Source organism: Pseudorasbora parva, chromosome 12 (genome assembly GCF_024679245.1).
Source record: "Pseudorasbora parva isolate DD20220531a chromosome 12, ASM2467924v1, whole genome shotgun sequence".
Taxonomy (NCBI): Eukaryota; Metazoa; Chordata; class Actinopteri; order Cypriniformes; family Gobionidae; genus Pseudorasbora; species Pseudorasbora parva.
Window position 1 is genome coordinate 28,195,752 of NC_090183.1, and position 22,032 is coordinate 28,217,783.

Below are 22,032 nucleotides of genomic sequence, written 5' to 3' on the forward strand. Positions count from 1 at the left end.
AGAGGAATGATGCTGTGCTTCATATGCCATGTTCGATCTCACCTGATTTGAAAATAAACTAACCTTCAGGCCATCCTTAAAAATATTCTTGTTTGCCGTAACCCGACCGACCCTGTCAATTTAGGGCCGACTCAATTTTTTATTTTTTTTCCTTTTAGTCCGACCGACTTGCCGGTTGTAAATTGGCTTTAAGACCGACCAATTTCTTTTTTTTACTTTTCAAACAACTAATACAACAGTAATAAAATAATATGAATTATATTTAAGTAAGTATTATAAATGTATAAATTGCCTGGGCCATACAAACGAAGGCTACGTTCTTTCGTTTATAGAAAAACCCGTGACGTCATCTATGTTTACACTATGGTTAACGGATGTCACACTATGACCTGCACGTGCGTTCGTTTCGGCTCGGCTCATACTCTCATTCACTGTAACGTTAGACTGTTAAAGCCCTGTCGGAGATTTCGCCGTGTGACAGGAGTCAGGACCATGGACACGTTACACACACCAGGCACTGCAGAGGGGAGGGCTTAGTTTGAGCCCCTGCCCTTTTTGAAAATGAATCAAAAGTGCCCCTCTCAACCTTTATCATTACTATATTGTGGCGAATAAAACAGATTTTGAATTATAATTAATATAACAACGTGTACAAAACAGTAACAAATGGCGGAAAAGCCGTTTATCTTGTCTCTGTCAGTCTGAAATGTCGTTGTCATAACGCGTTGCTATGGGTAGCGTGTGTTCTGCTCGACCCCAGCGCGTGGTGGGAGCGGCGGCACTGGTTGTAACTTGAAAAATAATGCTTTATGTATGGTTCTGTCGATGGATACACGTGCACTACAACAGCGATAATAAAAGAAAACATGGGCAAAACGGTCTATCTTTGTAAACTGTGTTCAATGCATGCGAGTGCTGCCGTATGATCAGTCATTTCGCCGTCATCACCCAGTATATTCGCCAGAAGACGCGAATGAGAAGAACCCTCTGCAGTGAGAAGATCTGTCTCTGTGCGCAGCGCGCGCACGTCTCACAGCGCGCAAATATTGAGTTATTTCAAGTCTTGCGTTTGAACGGATAAACTCACACAAAAAGTATGTCAACATGTCGATCTTGATGAGTATCAATCAGACAGTCTATATCCCTTAAGAGAACTTTATAAAGTTGAGAAAGACGATGCATATCTCTGTATTAGGTCTTAAAGGAGCAGTAGCCTTTACTGCTGTCTGTCAAACAAAAGATAAGGACTCACTCACTGCTCTTGACTGAATAGCTGGTTATAGCTACTTAATTAATTGAATTCATAAAAACAACTTTTTGCTTTTTAATATTCAAATGCACTAGTCTATATCACCAGATGCGTTGGTCTGGCAAGAAGTGCAAGCCACTTCAGAGACACAGATAGTTGCGTGTTCTGAGTTAACACAATCGAGCATAAAAATAAGAAACATATCACGGGAAAATACTAAAATGGGAAGACAGTGGGAAAAGAGCTAAAATACGTGAGAAACCCGGAAAAAAAGGGAGGGTTGACAGCTTTGAGTCAATGACAGCTAGCTGGTGGTTGGACACTTTTCTTAAAGAATGCACCTGAAATTTATGCAATAAACATGTTTTTAACAAATATTTCAATTTGTTTGTGGTCTATATAGCCTGCAATTAGCCTATGCGCCCGAAGGCACGGCTTGAAGACCCAGTCAGTGATGTCACGATATGCCAATTTGTTTAAATTCATACCTACGTAATCACCATCACCAAAAATTTACATTTTTTTTTTGTATTAAAATTTGAAAAAAAAAATATAGACCTACCTACCGACCCTTTTTTAAAAATTTTTTACTGTTACTGCAAACCAAAATATTTTTAAGGATGGCCTCACACTAGTATGGACAAAGCAAAGGAGTGCAGTTGGCTTCAGGTCACTGGTCTATTGATTCTTGACTGATTACAAAATGAATGACTACATGCTTTGCAAAGGCATATTTGAATTATCTGTCGTTTAGTGACTGGTGATGCAACAGTGGATGCCAGTTAAGTGCTACAAAAGCTTGGAGTAATGCAATTATTATTGAATAGTTCAGAATCTGTCTGGCATCAATACAACACACATACTTGCACTACACAGAAGACAGATACACATACACACTACTTAAAAGATATATTTTTTTTACACAGAATGAGCCACAGACACACAGGCAACATCAAGATGAGCTATAAAGCTATGATGCTAATATCAACCACTGAAGAGTAAGTAAATGTATATTTGCCAGGAAGATTCCAGCATCAAATAAATTTGGGTTTGCTCCCATATCATGTAGTTTGTTGCAGGTAAAATCAGAGACGACAACACCATTACAATTCTGTATATGCCATATTATTTTTTGTAATGAATAAAAATAAAAAAAAAACTAAAAACTAAAATAAATCATTTTAAATGATTAAGAATTTAGACATAATAACAGTACAATATGAAAAATATATGTTCATTTTGGGATTTGCAACACTGTTTGAAATGTATCGAGCGTTAGATGACGGCAATGGTAACTAAATGAAAATATAGGTGGAAATGAGTATGCACTGTCTGATAACTGATATATTACTTATAGATTATGCATTGCTATGTAAAATATTTGCTAAATAATGTTAAATATAGTGATGTGAATTGCTTATTAGGGTATATTACAATTTAGGAGCATGTGGGGAAGTGTTTCCCTATATTTGCAGCTTAAATGTGCTATATTTGGTTGTGTATCCTAGTAAACGTACTGTAAGGCTGTGATTTAAATCCATGTGTGTCCCATGTGTCCATTTGAAATGATCATTTCTATTGTCCCCATTCTATTGCTAGTGACAAGCCTTGCCTGATGTGAAAAGCTCAATTTTATACCCCACAGAGCTGCTCTGAATGAAATAAAAAAGACTGTGTTAGCTGTTGTGTTGTCGGTTAGACATTTAGAATGGCAGAGACGCACTGATTTTTTTTGTTGGCTAAATGGTATAGAGATTAGACATGTGATGGTCAAAGCCTTGCCATTGGTTATCATCATGCAGCGTGAGCGGAGGTGCTGTTTTCTCTCTTGCGGTAGCTGCAGTAGTTCTGCCCACCTTGTTTGTCACCGTGAGGAGGGGCTTGCCTTCTGAGGACGCCTTATTGGGTATCTCCTTCAGGACCATGGCAACGGTCTTATCTGCAGCCCTAGAGTCTTTCCCCTACAACAGTGAAATCAACAATGACTTTTGTCAGGACAGAATATTTAGATATTCCAAGTATTATTCGTCCTACGGTGCTTATATGCTATGTCAGTTTAATATGATCACACCCTGTGACCAACAACATACAGCAAAAGGAAACACTGCCTAAAGCCACACATGAAAACAGCTGTATGGTGTGACAGTATGTTCTTTCTCACATCACCCTTGGTTTTATTTTGCGTGATGAAGTGCGATATCACAAAGAGGCCACCACAGTCATGCAAGTGATAAGGGTGGCTGTTGTCAACTGCTTTTATCTGAGCTACAGAGACAGAGACGTATGGCCATTCTGAACAGTCAGTCACTTGAGGATTCAGCCACTGCCTCCCATGGGGAAGACGGCATCCTTTTGCTCCAAGGCCAAGTTACATAATGGGTTAAATTGAATTGGACAGCTCTGTCCAGCTTGCACTGAGTAAATGATGCAGTGTCCAGTGAATTTAAACTTATGTTAACTCTCTATCTATATATGTCTATCTGTCTGTCTGTCTGTCTGTCCATTGATCTATCTATCTTTTAAACTTTTAAAACTTTCAAAATTTGTCTTGGAAAAACTGGGATTTTCCAAATATAATATCTTTCCAAATATCTTCAGACACAGTTTAAGATATTTTATATTTAGTCCAGGAGTGTATGCAAATTATATTGTCCATGTCCAGAAAGGGAATAAAAACATCACCAAAGTAGTCCATATGTGACATCTGTGGGTTGTTTAGAATCTCTTGAAGCATCAAAAATATATTTTGGTCCAAAAATAACAAAAACTACGACTTTATTCAGCATTGTCTTCTCTTCCGGGTTTGTTTTCAATCCTCAAATAAAGATTTGAATGCTTATGAATCAGCGAATTGATTCACGATTCGGATCGCCAATGTCACATAATTTCAGCAGTTTGATATGCAATCCGAATCATGAATAAATACGCTGATTCATAATCGTTCAAATCTTTGTTTGCGGATTGAAAACAAACGCAGAAGAGAGAAGACAATGCTGAATTTGTAGTTTTTAGACCAAAATGTATTTTGGATGCTTCAAGAGATTCTAATTAACTAACTGATGTCACATATGGACTACTTTGATGATGTTTTTATTCCCTTTCTGGACATGGACAGTATAGTGTGCATACACTTATAAAGTGTATGCACACTATACTCGGACTAAATCAGACTAAATATAAAATATCTTAAACGGTGTTATGAAGATGAACGGAGGTCTTCCAGGTCTGGAACGACATTAGGGTGAAGAGTTAATGACATGATTTTTAGTGAACTAACCTTTTAATCTATTAACATGATCAATTGAGAAAAATCCATTGCTAAAGTCTCATGCATCACTGCAATACAAATCTGATATGATCTAATATTATCTTTTCTTATCTCGAATACAACCCCATCCACCTCTACATTTCGAATTCAAAGTGAGTATTAGATTTAATAAAGATGAAATACTGCATCTTTGCAAAATCTAATTCTATTTATAAAAACACAACAAAAAAAACACACAATTTACACCTTAAAACTTCCCAGCCATCTTTTTTTTACGATAAAATGTATTCCCTGGCGGTCTAATCTAGCATGGCTCTGCCATTAGAGATAAGAAAAGTAATCTCTCTCTCTGATTCACACTGTCATCATTCTTAAAAAGAGAAGTGCTCAATTCTCAATTCATTCACTCTACCCTGTGATTGTGTCTTAGTGGTCTAGTGCCATTGTGTGTACGTGACCTGAGAGACATCTCTCCAGAGAATTTAATGCTATTAAAGGAGACAAAAAACACCTGTGTTTGCAGACAAACTTCTACGTCTTAGTTGACTGATATAAAGTGTTTTTCATTAAAAATGTAAGCAGTCCTTATAAAGTGGTGAGTGTTCTTCACGTCATGATTTCTCTTGGTCATCTTTGCCCTGTTGGCCTCTGATTAAACCCTCATGTTTCTGTTTGTGGTCCCCAATGCCATTTTAATGGCTCAAAAATATATTTAACAGCTCACATCAGACAGATAATAAAATACTTTTCTTATTCTTATGAGAAGCGATAATAGACAACATTTTAATTAATAACTCGTCAACGCAATTGCAATGCTTTTTTGGAGGTCTGAAGGCCTCCGGATACAAAACATGAAAAAATAACTGAATATAATATAATGGAAATTTAATTGTGAATGCGTTTATAAAATGTAATTATTCCTGTGGTGGCAAAGCTTATTTTTCAATAGCCTTTACTCCGGTCTTCAGACTCATGATCCTTCAAAAATCATTCTAATATGCTAGACGTTTCGGTCCCACTTTATATTAGGTGGCCATAACTACTATGTACTTACATCAAAAAGTAAGTACAATGTTCTTATTGTGTTCATATTATATTGCAAAGTACTTTTGCTGATATTGAGGTGGGATACGGGTAGAGTTAGGGACAGCTGTGGTGGTGTGGGTGAGTTTAAGAGTAGGGTTAGGTGTGGGAAGTGTCAACTGTGTAATTACAAATGTAACTACAGAAATTAATTACAGACGTAATTACATGCAGGTCATTTTTAAAATGTAAGTACAATGTAAAAACATGTATGTACACAATAAGTGCATTGTATCAAATGATTAATTACAATGTTAGTATTAGTAAAGACCACCTAATATAAAGTGGGTCCGACATTTCTTAATATTATCGATGCTGAAAATGTTTTTTGCATAATATTTTTGTGGAAACCATGATATTTTTTGATGATTCTTTAATGAATACAATGTTCAAAAGAACAACATTTATTTGAATAGAAATCATATGATGAAAGTCTTTACTGACACATTTGATCAATTTGTATGCTTGCTGAATAAAATACATGTTGCAAACATTGTGTACGCTAGAAAATGATACAATTAAACTGAAATTAAATGAACAAACTAATAGTTTCCTTGATGAGTAAAATGTCTGCCACATTTTTCACTTCCTCAAAAAGGTGATATCTCAAAAAATGTATTACACTCACACTTTTTTATACAACTGTGGAAATTTACATCTCCTGCAATGTGTCACATTTCCAAATTATTTTACCAAATTTGCACTCATTTGTAAATCATCATGTATCCAAATGATCTTGGAGGCACAATGCATGGGTTTTATATATTTTACAGTAATAAGCAAGATAGCAGTAATCCGTTTGTGACGTGACATGGGGTTGGGCAAAATTCTAAATTTCAGTGGCTCCCTTTCTATTCATGTATTGGAAGATGAATTCAAATGAGAGGTATATTACTTTATAGAACTGCAATTCAAATAAATACAACAATTGCACAGCAGGAGGAATTTCATTAGTCCAACAGAAGTTGACAAAAAAAAAAAATTATGATTCCATGTTGTAAGCTGCTTAAATGTTGCTTAGCTCCATTTTAAAGATTTAGGGGTATTAAAGCATTCTGAGAAATTAAGTGTGTTCTTCCATTATAGTCAATAATATATATATATATATATATATATATATATATATATATATATATATATATATATATATATATATATATATATATATATATATATATATAAAAAACATAAATATAAAAAATATAAATTCTACTTCAAATTCAAAAACTGATTTAAAAAGGTGTTCTCATGTAAAATCTGAATAGTGCGCAACCTGGTGAACTGCTCCAGAACTGGTGCCTTGCACTCTGCATAGTCTTTGGGTTATGTAACAGTAGCGTGGATAATGCATGGCTGTTTGATGCATCTCTAGTTCAGCTCCTGGCAGGACTTGGTCCATTTGCTGGATCTGCCTGCAGCTTCAAAGACAACATTCATATTAAATAGCCTTGACTGACTACTGGACTCAGGACCAATAGCCATTACGTGTGAAGAAAACACAGCACCTCCTCTAATATTACATGTCTGGACAAGAGGGACCGTTAAGAAGGGCCTGTATAAAAATAAACTGTGGCTGTGAAATGAAATGAAATGAAGAGACATATTAGATGTCGTCCTCACAGGAATTATACTACTAAAAGTCAAGTTAAAGCTAAAACATTTTGAATACCAGTGAACTCAACATACTTATTAGAGGCCAAGCACAAAAGGTATGTACGCAAAAAAAGAAAAGAAAAAAAAAGAATAGATATGACATTTAAATTGTTCACTTCACGTAAATGTATCTAATTTTGCCACAACTTAATTTATTTGTGTTCAATCAGTCTAATATACTTAGAACTGAAATTTACTTAATTTATTTGTGTTTAAAGGTGCCATGTGTAAAAATTGAGGTAAAAATATCCAAAAAATGACCTACACGCATCAAAAGAATGATAAGAAATAAGGGCGATAATGTCATTAAAAAAATGTCAAGTTATAGTGCTGCAGAGATATCAACCTTAATTAGCAGTAGCATTACTAGCCCCGGCCCGACAGGTATCGTAATACCAGTCTCGGCCATGGGAGGCGGTATGCGGGCAACATAACCACCAGCCAACCTGGCGTACTTGAACCTGATGTCAATCGTGTGGAAAGTACAGCCCATTACTTCATTTCAGTTCAGGGAAGAGAGTGGACGGATGGCCGAAGCCCTTGGCCACTTAAATGTATTTGATATGATAAAAATAGCAGTTTTTACCTGGCTGGAAAAAGCGGAAGTGCGGGTGCCCGGCGACTGTGTCCCGTCCCGTCATAATAAAAGTCCCGGTACTCGCGAGCCGTTTAGAATAGGCGCCCTCCAGTGGACGAAAAGTTGCATAGTGCACCTTTAAACTACATTAAATATCTGTGTAGACATAACTAACTGGGCAGTGTGTAGTTTCCAACATGCTTTGCAAGAGACTCCATTTGGAGAGTAAATTTAGGGATTAAAGTGTTATGTGTTTTTTTTGTAAAGGGAAAGATGTTGTTAGGTAATGTTCAGTTATATTGGACATTCAGAGGAGTTTATGTAATGTTTTTGAATTTTGTGGTTACTATATTGTGCTGAAGAGTGGAGTCTGTGATTAGGCTGCGGGCACTCTGTGATCTAGACTAATGTCTGGAGCGACACCAGTCTTTTTTTCCTTTACATTGTATATGATGATAAATGAAACTGTTTAATCGATTCCCCAAATTAATGTTTTAAGTTTGACAAGTATAAAACATCAATGTTATAAGTATATAAGTATAATTTAAACTGTATTTGATAAAATCTATTTAGACTAACTAAATTACATTGTCCAAAATTGAATTGGACCAACTCAATTACATTTCATTGCATGAATTAGTTTTTTTTATGAGTTGGGACATGTTCATTGGATGGAAAACCTGCCCTCAATTAAATTGAGTTTGTCCAATGAGTATTTTTTTTAATTGTAGGCACCTATTGTATTTGTTAGTGTTCTTAATAGGGGCCAAGCCCCAAATGTGCTTAGGTACCTATTGAAATCATTAATGTTCTTCTTCTTGCACTCTGGAAGTTTAAGGCAGCCACAGTCATAATTTGCGGTCGATGCGGTCCCCACTACTTTTTGAAACATATTGCGGCACAATGCACCTAATACAAGAAACATCTCCAGTTAATTAGCAATTCATTTGTTTGTGTTAAACAAGACAAGAGGCGTTCTCGTGCAGGAAAGGGGTGTTTTTGAAACCATGCTGAGTACTCATTGCTGCTGTTGCCTTCAGTGGCGGAAGGCAATAGTATTCTCTTGATACTTGTTCACAATCTTCATACAAAAGAACTTTGTATCTTCGATCGATCGCTTAAGGCTGTTGCGGAAACTCTCAATAAATTCCAGTGAAACCACAAAACAAAATGCTTACGTGTCACTGCGCTTTGTATACAATAACTTACTTTATATACAATGATATACTTTGTTTTTAATAAGAGAAAAAAGAAGAAGAAAAAACTATGCAAGGGCTAATTAGAAACCTGAAACTCTGGCACATTTACAATACTGATGGCAGCCTCCTTGGCTATCTGTTCTTAAAGGGGAGTGTTGTTAGGTCTCGTCTCACTGTAGAGAGTCGTCTTGCTGAAGCCCTTGAGCTGTATAGCAGTATTGAGTTGTCAGACTCTTTGAGCCTCTCAGCATCCTTTACATAGAATGTAGCTAGGTTTACGTTTTAGAGAGTCATTATGCTGTGGCCTTTGATAATAGAGCCCAGTCTGGGTGGTTGTGATGTTTTGTATGGCTCTCTGTATACCTCCTTGGCAGAATGACCCTTAGGGGAGCCTTGTTAGTTTTTTTTATCTTGATTTAGAGTCACCACGCTAAGGCTCTGTTTTTCTAAAATATTTTAGAAAAAAAACTATTAATACCACAAAACTTCACAGAATTCATCAAATATATTCATCAAATATATGGTTGCATGCGATTTCACTTTTTTAACTTTAGTTAGTGTGTAATGTTGCTGCATGAGCATAAACAGTATCTGCAAAGTTATAGCGCTGAAAGTTCAATGCAAACGGAGATATTGTCTTTTAAAGTTATGCCAGTTTATTGACTACAACAAACTTCTTCCTGGGTTGGTGACATCATACATATATAATATATATATATTTATTTATTTATAAATGTATTGGAATATATTTAAATTTTAATTGAAATATACAATAAAAATAATAATACACTACAAGTAATACATGTAATAATACGTATAAGATCCTATGTGTTCATTTAATTATTATATTTAAACATTGTGAGTTACTTCTATGGTAGAGACTTGAAAACATATGAATAGTTTGTAAAAATGTCAAGATCCCAATTAGAGTAGAAATATAGAGTTTTGCATGGCCGCACCACCACTGAAGAAAAACATTACAAAGATGTTTCTCCTCAGGGCAGGTCAAAGTTCCTGGATCTGATTCACAACCAGACATCACGCCTGCTTGCCACCTTTAAATGTTTATGACTGATGTATCAGCAGAGTTTCCAATCTCTTAAAAGAGCTAGAACAGATTCTGTGCTAGAATCTTTTCATGTATTTACATTACCAACTGTGTCCTATTACAAACCGCTAGCCTTGACATGCCAATTCACAGTGCTCTACAGTCACAGCTGGTTCTAACAAAGGGTATTAAAGTGAAGTGCTGTGAGAGATTGCATGTCCCATGTTATAAATATAAACAATTCTTCAATGTGGTCATTTATGCCAATTTGCAGCTGCAGCAGTACGTCATGCAGCACATAGAATTGTGCCCTAAATATGTGGCGGACTCCCGCTCATTTAATGATTTTAATTTTCTCCCTGTGCTGGGAGCAATTTCGGCTGCTGATCTAATTAGAGCAATTTAGGGACTAAGCAGAGATGGAATACATTGTTCTGATAATCTGGGAAAATTCCTGACCAACTTTATTCAGAAGGAGGGCTCACGTATAGAGATAGTTGTGTGCAGAAATATAGATTAGTACACTTGGACGTTTCAGAAATAGTCATGGAAGTTAATTTTAAATAAGTAAAATTTACGATTTTTGTTTCTGACCAACAGGAACGGGATGTTTTGTTCCTAAATGAATCAGTGTCTCTGAACCGATTGGTTTATTGAACACTGGGAAAAAAAGGTACAAAAGCTTGCGCTGCGGGGGCCGCTGTGGAACCACATCATACCGAGAGGAGTTATGTGGAGACAGAGCTGAGCCTTAGCCCGCCGCCATGAGGAGGCTCCATCCCTAATAAGGGAGGGCTCTCCCAAGGGAAAGACACGGGCTTCTGGGAGGAGCAACCGTGGACAAATATGTGGGATCCCCGCAGGGTCGCTCACATGGCCCAAGCCAAATACCGCTTCTCAAGGATTCAGCGGCAAGAGGCCTGATGCCACGCCTGGCACCGAGGGCGGTGGAGGAGTCACAGAGTTTCATCTCTAAAGAATGTAAGCGCCAAGGTGCAGCAAGCCAACAGGAGCCGGGGCCTCTCAGTGCTTCTACTCGTTTGAGGTGAGAACACAGGAGGAGACCGGCTCCACACGTAGGCTATAAAGCCTAGCGAACGTGTTGTGTCGCCCAGCCCACAGCTCTACAGATGTCTGACAGCGAGGTGCCACGTGCAAGTGCCTGGAGGATGCAACACTTGTAGTAGAGGTTGCTCGCACCCTGAGCGGACAGGGCACACCTTGTGTTTGGTAAGCCAAGGTGATGTCATCCACTATCCAGTGGGCCATCCTCTGCTTGGAGACAGCCTTTCCCTTCTGCTGGCCTCCGTGACAGACAAAGAGCTGATCTGAGGTAGTGAAGCTTTGAGTTCTGTCCACGAGCATCGTGAAGTGTACTTTGACGACCACTCACATCTCAGCAAGGCAAGCCAGGGGGTGTTTCTGGACCACAGAGGTGGACATCGTCTGGCCGAGGGCCTGCGTCATGACCTGATCACGGTTAGTCAACATGCACAGCTCAACCCTGACTCAGAAATGGAAGCTTCAGCTTAAGTCCTGCCAGGAAGACTTAATCACTTCGTCACTTTAACCTCATTAACCTAATCTCTATCCAATAACATCTTCATATTTTCTGTATAAAGGTCGTACTAACACTTTTGAGTTTGCAGATGCCGATGCGACAATAACCTCCATCCTCCCCACCACCACCAGGATGGTTCCGTCCATACCTCCAAAGGGGGGATCGGCTGCGCCCCTGCCTTCATCTTCAGGCAGGAATATGCTGATCCGCTACCCTGGGATTATAAACTATGCCAAAACTTTATTATGCTTGCTGGGCTGTTAATAAAAGCATGCTTCATTCATCATTCTATCTTCCAAGTCTTTCTGGTAGAACTACCCTCATGCATTAAGAGGCAGGGCGGAGGTGGTCTGCGTACAGCCACCCCACCGAGGAGGGTAGTGAGGGAGGAAAAACGTATGCAGTTCTGGCCCCTTTGGCATTCCATATCCAAAGTAGTTCCATACTGACAAGTTTTACATGGACATCTGGGATTGATCCCAGGTAAGCATGGCTGTTGACTCTGAATCTGATTCAGCAAAGCACACACCATTACAGTGGGCTCAGCATCATCTTCATTCCCAGAACCCAACAGCCCACTCTCTGATGCAGCGATTGACATCTGACCCTCAGCTGGAGCCCTGAATGAAATGCAAGGGTCCCCCATAAGAAGGACCAGCAATTCCATCCAGAAGCTGCACAGCTTGCAGTGCGCTAGAGGGGGAGGAGCCCTAGGGGGTTGGTTCCCCGAAGAAACCCCACCCACCTCAAGTCACCCCAGCCATTCCACCAAAGTAGACCTCTCCTGTTAGCCACCAGGGAGGGCGCTACAACGGGAAATAGACCAGGGGCACATAGAGCACAGCGCACATAGAGCGGCGAGCGAGCGCTGGGTTGCCGTGACAACGCGCGCTGCAGCTTAGCCGCTCGATGGCACACGACACGCGAGAAGCGAGAGGACCGTCCGGGTTTCCCTCGGCGGCAGCTCTCGCTGATCTCCACGGTCTCCCAGAGTGTCAAGCAGACCCGCGGCTGTGCTTTTCAACATGAGCCGCGGCTGGCTAACAACAAAGGGGACTCAAGCTTCCCGGAGAAAGAAGAGTCACGACCGGCGTGCCGACGTGGTCATGTTCTCATTTGAAAACATGAACCACCCACGAACGCAGTCTCAGCATGCTGCCCAGACATGTGAAACAGTGCTCGTGGCCGTCCCAGAAACACACAGGTAGATTGTCATCTTTATAAAGACGCAAAGATGCTTTATAAAGACGCTGGGGTGCCGAAGCATACAGGGGATAGTCGCGGCAACACAGACAGGGAATGTGTGCAGCCTGTCGTGAGCGGTCTCTTTCTCATAGAAGGCGATCTCTTATTGGCCGTAAAAACGGCTTTTTAGCACTCTAAACAGCGCACCGAACCAGCTGTGAGAACAGCCTTTTGTTTTTGCTCAATAAAACAAAATAAAAAGAGAAGAGAGAATTCGACCCTGCTGCAATGCTGTCACTCCAACACCAAACGAAGAGAGATCCACCCAAAGAGCTTGACTCGTTATGTTAACACACGCTTGTAGAGAGTGATTTCAGGAGAATCCATTCACCACTCGGCTCCGAAGCAAAAGGTTAATTTGATGCAAGCACCTGTGCCTCATTTATACCCGTGCTGCGTGGCATGAGCAGCTGGTGCAATCATTGCATGCCAATGTGCATTGGCTCGTTTAGTTATACTCAAAGTAGATTGGCTCTCGCTAGCGAGATTCCTATTCGTCGGTACTCCGACGTGGCGTCGAGAGTGACCGACTGAATGGGAACAATTTTTACGTATTTACGAGGTGGCTAATTCGTACATTCGTAAAATTGGTAATGAGATAGTGTTGTATGTGGAGTTTTATGAATTAATTTGTCTAAACCGCGGGTAGGTTTAGGGGTAGGTCATTCATACGAAATCATATGAATTTGGCAACTTGTCAAATAGATACGATTCAGCAAAACTTGTATTGAGGTTGTACAAAGGTTTACGAATTAGCCATCTTGTAAAATACATATGAATTGCTGTAAGATCGGGTTGGTATACTAAATGAGGCAAGGGTGTAGAGTAACAGTCAAGCTATTTTAAAGACTGAAGATTTTTTTATTTTTTTCGAGGAAAAAAACGTTTAAATATTTAATTTTGGTGATCAAAGATGAGTTTCAAGGGATACGATTATTGACTACTGAGGAACTTTAAATTCTACAAAAAGAAAGCAATTTTGTGAATCTGTTTTTCACTCATAGTGATTGTTTTTTTTTTAAATTAAATTGCAATTATTCAATACTTTTATAAAAGCTAAATGAGAAATGTCAATGCTAAATAGATCTTATGAGTTAAAAGAATTTTGTGTTTAAATATCGATTAAAAAGGGTTATTTTAGCCTTACTGATGTATGTGTACTGTTAAAAAAAGGTTTGGTACTATGGAGTGTATGGAATTACCTTTCAGATTTTAACAGATATATTAAAAGTAAAGCAAACAATCACTGGATATGCAGTGTCCAAGATCTGACTGATTCCAGTTTACATTGAGTTTCTTTGCTTGAGGAAAAGACAGAGTTCTCTGCAATCAGGGGGCATCTTGATGTCCTTGCTTGCGCTAATGCTCGTTGTGGAAATAGTTCTCTCATCTGGCTTTGCTGCCTATAGCCATCCTCTTGTATCTGACTCACAGAACCCTTGTTATGTGGCATCATTGTCTATTCCATGAGTCTCTTTGGACTAAGTTTTATTGTACAGAACAAGTAATCTTGATAATGAGCTACTCGCCACTGCAGCGCTAACACCCTTGCCACTCACAAAACCAAGGAAGAACAATTTAAAGGTCAGGTTTTGTGTAAAAGCTTTCTTCCTCATTTTCCTTTGTTCTTCAGCAACATGTTAAATGCTAATGGTAAACTCAGAGAGCCCCTGCAGAGCACTTTCAGGTGCACAAAAGCACCTTCAACATCTGAGGGCAGAGTTGAATACATGCCAGCCAATTAAAGTCTTGTTAACTCGAAGTTGAGTTTTTTTTTTTGCCTTACCTTTCAATTGCTTTAGCCAAACCAGCAACTTAGTCTACAATTCTAAAGTAGGAACTTTCAAGTCTAATACACTGTAAAAAAAAAATTAGTTTTTTTTTTTTTTTGGTTTAACTTAAAGCTACACTGTGTGATATTTTCCCCCATCTAGCGGTGTAAAGGTATATGACCATCCAGTGAACATTAGTTTCTGTTCCTCTCAATTCTGATTTCGTTTTAACTCCTATGGAGGCCTATTTAGTCCAAGATTAACATGGCAATCCGCCTCTTCACATTCGACACGGTGCCATCGAGTGTTAAAACGTGAAAGGCGAAGCTTGAATTTACGGGTATGTCCCTCTTTGGCTAATGTACTTTCAAGATGGAGGGGCAACATGGCGACCGGCATTCAAACCCCTCACCCGTATGTATTTTCAATGGCATATTATAAACTTACGAGGATACTTTATTACTTGAAAGAAGTAAATATACATTAATGAGCACATATATTTTTGAAATAACTAAGTGTTTTTAGCTAAGAATAAACTAAAAAAGTTACAAAGTGTAGCTTTAAAAAAAGTAAGTAACCTGGTTGCCTTAATTTTGAGTTTATTGAATTAAAAAATTAAATTTGAGTTGATACAATGAAGGAAATTAGTTTAATAAATAGAAACTCAAAATATTATTGTATCTGAACCACATACAATTTTTGATAAATCATGAAAATAGCACTATTTGGCATGTTTTACTGCATCATCAGAAATAAAACACACACAATTACCCAATATGCTTACTAAATATTTTAATAACATTTTAATAAAGGTAGTCGAATCTCAAAAAATGTTCATTACATTAACTCAAAATTTTAATTTCAATGAACTCAATATTTTAAGGCAGGTAACTTTTTTTCAAAATAATTTTTTTACAGTGTATGAATGGGACTTTTATGGTGAGATGAAGCAATTGTCTTCTTGGTCACTTAATTTAATTTCAGCACATTTATTGAAATGTCATAATCTTTTTTCATCATTTTCGACATTTCATCTGAAGATCAACATTTGTAAGAGTAATTCCATCAGTTGTTAGTTTTAATTATGTGAATGTATAGCTCATCGCAATAAATATCAAAAGTTCTTACTGATGATGGAGGAATCATTTAGATTGGAGAGTGAAAATATGTTTTTATTTTATTATAAATGACAAAGTAATGTTAGACCCTTGGGGTAAAACATTGAGAAATGGGACATTTTATTTAATAATTCTATGAAAAAAAAATTACTGATTAGATAAATAAATTATTGTGGCTCCCAGGTGATGCTCTTTTGCAATCATGTCCCCGGTCTCCTCCCATGTCTCTCGCTCGTTCACCTCGCCACAGTTTTAATTTAATATTATAATTTACACATGATATTTATTTATTTGAAGGAGAAAGATGTACACAAAGAATTACAAATATTGTATGATACAATAAAATGTTCATATACCCAAAACTATTGAGGAAAGGGACGGAATTTTTTATATTTTTTTATATTACCCGTTACATTTTTTAACTAGTTGCTGTTTGTATAAACTTAAAGGCGCAGAGCTACACATGAGGGCATGAAGAGCAACTAAATAATAGTAGTTATAGCTATAAATATTAATAATTTAATTGATCTTCATTATTCATCATAAGCTAATAAATGAGTGATTCAGTCTGAATACATAGCATTGTTGTTATTCTGCGATTTCTTCATTGTTATAAAATACCTTTAATAATTTAAAACATTTAAAAAAATGTCCTTTTTCCTCCAGTCATGATCATTTATTAATTCTGAATGAAATAAATGTATAAAATGTACATGTAACTAGAACATTAAAGTATTATATTCAAACATCTGATTAAATAATTTACATTTTCTGTATTAACAATTATATTTGCCAATGTTTCATTTATTTTCCCTATCAAAAATATTTGGTGATTCTGAACTCATGTCTAAATATGTTTCATTGGATGGCGTCTTACCCCCATCCTCCCCTATGGGTCAGTTTTTAGCATCATGGAGGAGGCTCTGCATAACTTTCAGCAATGTCACTAATGCCCTTGAGACTTGTTAAGACTGTAGTATTTTACAGTAATTGCGGGGTGATGTGAATATATAGTAATTTATGAGTTTCACCACTGTGTTTTGATATGTATGGAGATTTAAGATTACTTTTTTAATTACCCTTGTTGATAGGTGTAAAGCAGCTTCATGTGCCATCTTCTCAAAAAATTAAACGAGAGCATTGAAGATATTACATGGAGGAATAATTACGGCGACACAAACAAATTTACCGACCCAGAATGATAAACAACGTGCCGAAGGAAACCAATCTATTTATGTGAAATAATTGGTTCATGCCTCAGCATGCAAAAATGGTGGCACGGCAAGAGAGAGAGAAAGGTAAAGGGAGATTGCATTGCATTACCTCATTCCTGAGATGGGGATGCATGTTGTATATGTTATACAAAACCACGAGGACATTCAAATCAGTAACAGTGAAAATATTCAGATAAAAGGCAATAGTGTCTCTAAGCTGGTGGAAACTGAGAATATACAATACAGAAAATCTGTGATTGACCTCTTGAAAAAACACTGTATATAGCTATGAAAGCTATGCTCACTTCCTGTCCACTTTGCAGGGTGACCTGATCATCTCCTCATGATTTGTTGTTGACTGTTTAATGAGAATCTAATGACTGGGCGGAGAGCTGGTAATGAGCCGACACCCTATGCATGACCAGTTTTTGGTGATCAGAATGTGTTTTGGGACTTTGTGAATGCCCTGCACAGTCTGTCCAAATCCCTTGTTCTATAGCAGCAAAGCCTATTATCGCCATTATTTAGCCAGCCCGAGTCTTAAGGGTCTCCAAATAATGGGCGTCCTAACTTTCTCCTCTGGCTTTTGCGAGGCTACTCCCTTATGGTGCGTTACTGCATGGGACTGTCTTAGGAGGACGAATCTTTTTTGGTCTCTAAGGAAAAGAGCTGGAAAAGCTGCACACATTTGTGCGACCTGAGGTCAAAACATTACTCATAAACTATGTCCCACAATACCTCTTTGCTGGATCGCAAAGGTTTGAAGCTATAGGATTAGGGAGTGGCCATAATGATCTCGCTGTCATAAGGATGAGACTGAGGCTTATGATACTGAGCTTTCATAGGCTTTTTGATGTTCTTTTTTGCTCTTGACTGTGTAAATTACATTCAATTTCCTGAACAGACCTAGCAATCCTGACAATTCTCAGAACAAGAACAAGAGCTATAATGTCATGTCTGAAGGATTGTTTACCACTGACATGCTTACGATGCTTAAAGCAGATGAAGGGCTGACACATTTTGCAATCATTTAGAATCCTTTCCATTGCATTTTTGTCCACACATAACAGCTATTAAAACACAGCTAACGCATAGTTTTAAATTGTTTTGACGATGAAAATACATTTAAATGTGATTTTTGTGTGTGTGTTCATAGGTCAGTGCTGCTTACAATGTAGGGACTAAGTGTCCCCACAAGTATAGTAAAATCTGAAATCACCTTTGGTTATTCCAGCAAATCGTCTCCATGAAGAAAACGGTTTAATTTTGAATGAATATTTTCATGAAAATCTAAAAAGGAATGAAGGTTAAGGCATGTGTTAAGTTAAGGCCAGAAAATATCATTAGCTCATAAAAACAGTAGAATACAATGGAAAGTCCTCAACATGACAGAAAATCAATGGGCCTCATTCAGGAAACACAACTTTTTCAAAATGTTATTTGGTATGAAGGAAGTTTACATCCCTACCATGTGTAAATGGTACATAAAACATTCGAAAGTTCTGTGTTCTTTTGGGCAAGTGGATTTTCGATGCATGATGATTTCGAACTGTTTGATTTTGGGTAAAAGGCAGTGCTAAAAAAAAGCCTAAAAAGGTTTTGGTGGACACGTGTTAAAGGTGCACTATGCAACTTTCCGTCCACTAGAGGTCGCCAATTTAAAAAAAAAGGCGTAGTTTGATGACGCAAAGTTTGAGCGCAGTATCTTGACATGTGGTCTTCACCTCACAGCCAGTGGAAAATAGGACTCGGGCAGAAATCATGTTCATGGATGCGGTTATTAATGTTACTGTAGTGTGAAGCAGAGCAGGACCGAGTGTTGTGGAGCTGAGCACAGCTGCTGGAGCGATTGTTACACAAATACCCGCCTCGCAAACACCGGGACTTTTATTATGACGGGACGGGACACAGTCGCAGGGCGCCCACACTTCCGTGTTTCTGGTCATGATTATAAGGTAAAGCAGCTCTGTTTTAAGGCACTAGTTCTCGCCTACAAAACAACCACTGGCTCTGCACCAATATACCTAAACTCACTTGTTCAGACTTACACACCCTCCAGAAGCTTGTGTTCTGCGAGTGAGCGGCGCCTCGTGGTTTCTTCCCAAAGAGGCATGAAATCGCTCTCACGGACATTTTCCTGGATCGTTCCCTCCTAGTGGAATGACCTGCCGATCTCAATTCGTGCTGCCGAGTCTGTAGCCATTTTTAAAAAACATCTTAAGACACATCTTTTCCAATTGCACTTGACCAATACAGAATAGCACTTACTGATCACCACAGCAACGACCAAAAAGCGCACACTCCTAGATCATATCTACGTCTCTCAACCGGATTTGTGCCTTCAGGCGGGTGTGTTACATAGTTATCATAGCTATCAAAATCCAGTGTTCTGTATTTTGTGTACGTGAGTTTTTGTTGTAGATGGCTATTGCTGCGCGTTTAGCTAGAATGCAATACAAAACCAACCCATTGGGCCACTGAATCTGCTTAACGACAACAGTTGGGGTAACAGCCTTAGTCCTAATGGGTTATCATCGCTATCAAAATCCAGTGTTCTTTATTTTGCGTACGTGAGTTTTTGTTGTAGGTGGCTATTGTAGATGGCTATAAAAAAAAGAAAATTGTGTACTGTGCTAATTAATTGAGACTTCTTACAGCTCTTACAGGTTGTTGGCCTTGTTTGTTTCGTTGCTTCTATTGCTCTCCCCTTAAAAGTAAATGTAAATGTTTATCATATCAGATACATTTAAGTGTGTTTAAAATGATGTTATGACGTTACTCTGTGCGTTCGCTCGGCGTTGCTGTGACATATGTTCACACTGCTAAGAGAAAAGCACTTCTCCAGAATAAAGCTGAAGGTAACACAACTGACAGGCGACTCCCTTAAACGCTATGCTGACACGTCCCGGGTCCTTGGTTAAAATAGCAATTTTCTCACAATTTACAAATAGTTGGAAACATTTGGGATATTGTAAGTACTCAACTAAACAAAATGTATAACACTGGCCTATTGGTTTTTGGATATTTTACTGCAAAAATACTACATGGTGCACCTTTAAGGTGGGGGTAATGTACAGTTCGTGTACAAATTTAGTCATAAGAAGAGTATGTGTGTACTGAACGCACACAGCCGGATTTGTGTAACTTTGCATACTAATTGCACATGTAGTGTTAGGCATATGGCCTAGTCTCTTTAGCATTTATGCAATGTACTGGAGTCCAGAAAATTCCACAGCGTTCCTGGACACATCATTTACCTAATTGTAATTCATAGGCGGGATTATCCTAATTGTGTGAGCGTGCGCGCATGCTATATTTACAAATTATTAAAATGTATTAATATACACACGTTTGGTTTAATCAAATCTGATGTTTGCAAAGTGTTTGTGAGTATAAGGGGAGTTTTCGGGAAGGTCTGTTTTACACGCAGATTACTCGGAATTTACTCATATATTTATGAAAGTTTCATGAGGTCCACTACGTGTGTACATAACCAATTGGCTGGGAGGACTGTCACTAGTATTGTGCACTGCAGTGCCAAAAAAAGCATCTGCTAACTGAAAGCTGCTTCTTTCGTCTTACATTCTTATTGAATATAATCTGATTTAACAATGGTTTCATTGTAGAGATAAAAACGAGCAGAATATATAATAAAGATTTTTTTTCTACCTGTAAAAAGTGGTCACCTGCAATTGTTGTCTTATAAGGAACTATTACAAAGAAACTACTTGTATTAAAAAAAATCTCCTAATGTATGTTAATTTATATTCCATGGATTATTAGTTTTGACTTAAAATCTTTAAATAAAGTATTTTAGATTACCAGATTTTCAGTAAACTAAAAAAAGGTCAAAACCTTAAATGACAAAAGCATGTGAAAAATTTAAATATAAAAAAATTACTACTTATATTACTGTTAATTTAAACAAACATATTTAATCAACAGAAACATGCAGTTTGCGGACAGGATCTAATGCCATTCGAATTTTCTAGGAAATCGAATCCTGTGTACAAAAACATGGCAGTTTCATTGATCTCATCGTTGTTCAATGAACCTTCGGAGTCAAAGGTTATTTTGTGTGTCTTACTGTCTAGATAAACAGACAGCCAAAAGCTTCTGAGCTACTGGTAATCCAGTCTCTAGATCTCTAGACACTGGCACTGCCAAGTGTCTGTCCTAAGCAGGAAAAGCTTACAAGGAGGTTTTCTTGCTGCTGACAACACGTAAATAACTGGATTGGGATTCTGTTATTAGAAATGGGATTTTGCGGTGTAATCATTTCTAACGGTTAGGGAAATATTTATCAATTATATGGGGCATTACATTTTTACATTTTATGTTGAAAATGTGAGTGGTTCTTCACTGTTTAATACCACCAGCATCATTGCCTATAGCACAGGGTGTTATGAATGGTTGCTATAGGGCATTGTGGGTGGTTGCTTCCTGGATGGTCCAATTGAAAAAGTCTCTATTAGCCTATATTGTAAAGAGGTTTGGTGTTGTCTCCTGCATATGTATTGTTGTTGTTGTTTAATAATGCATTTCATTAGACTGGGTAAACCCAACCTGATCTACCGGCGATTTGATTTTGCCCTGCAACTCAGTCTGGAAAGCTGTACATTCATTTCTACTGCTTCCATTACACTTATGCGGGAACCAATAACAGACTGGCTTATCCACCTGGCACACTATTGCAGGGTTTAACACGATGACGGATAGAGAAGGGATGGGTCGTTGCCCGTTGATCACACCTCTTGTGGTCTGATTGTTTAAAGGACTATCCAACTGCATACAGTCATTTGAATTGTGCTTGTTTATCACGCCTCTTTTGCAGTAGAAAATACAGAGCAGACTCCCCAGACCAGTGTTCAGTTTTAAAGGGCTCATTCACCCAAAAATGAATTGATGTCATTAATGACTCTAATGTCGTTCCACACACGTAAGACGTCCTTTTCATCTTCGGAACACAGTTTAAGATATTTTGTATTTAGTCCGACAGCCTATACAAGTGTATGCACACTATACTGTCCATGTCCAGAAAAGTA

The 22,032-nt window shown here is 38.1% G+C and overlaps 1 protein-coding gene across 4 annotated transcripts in view; it reads right to left on the minus strand.

The window, feature by feature from the left end:
* pex5la (peroxisomal biogenesis factor 5-like a) overlaps nt 1-22,032 on the minus strand; it is a 104,339-nt gene that overhangs the window by 46,722 nt on the left and 35,585 nt on the right. For 3 of the 4 annotated variants that reach the window (XM_067459700.1, XM_067459701.1, XM_067459699.1), the window contains exon 2: nt 3,106-3,210. The exons of the other annotated variant lie outside the window; for it this stretch is intronic. In XM_067459700.1, coding sequence (XP_067315801.1) covers nt 3,106-3,210 — 105 coding nt within the window. The remainder of the gene's footprint in view (nt 1-3,105; nt 3,211-22,032) is intronic. 4 annotated transcript variants of the gene reach the window in all.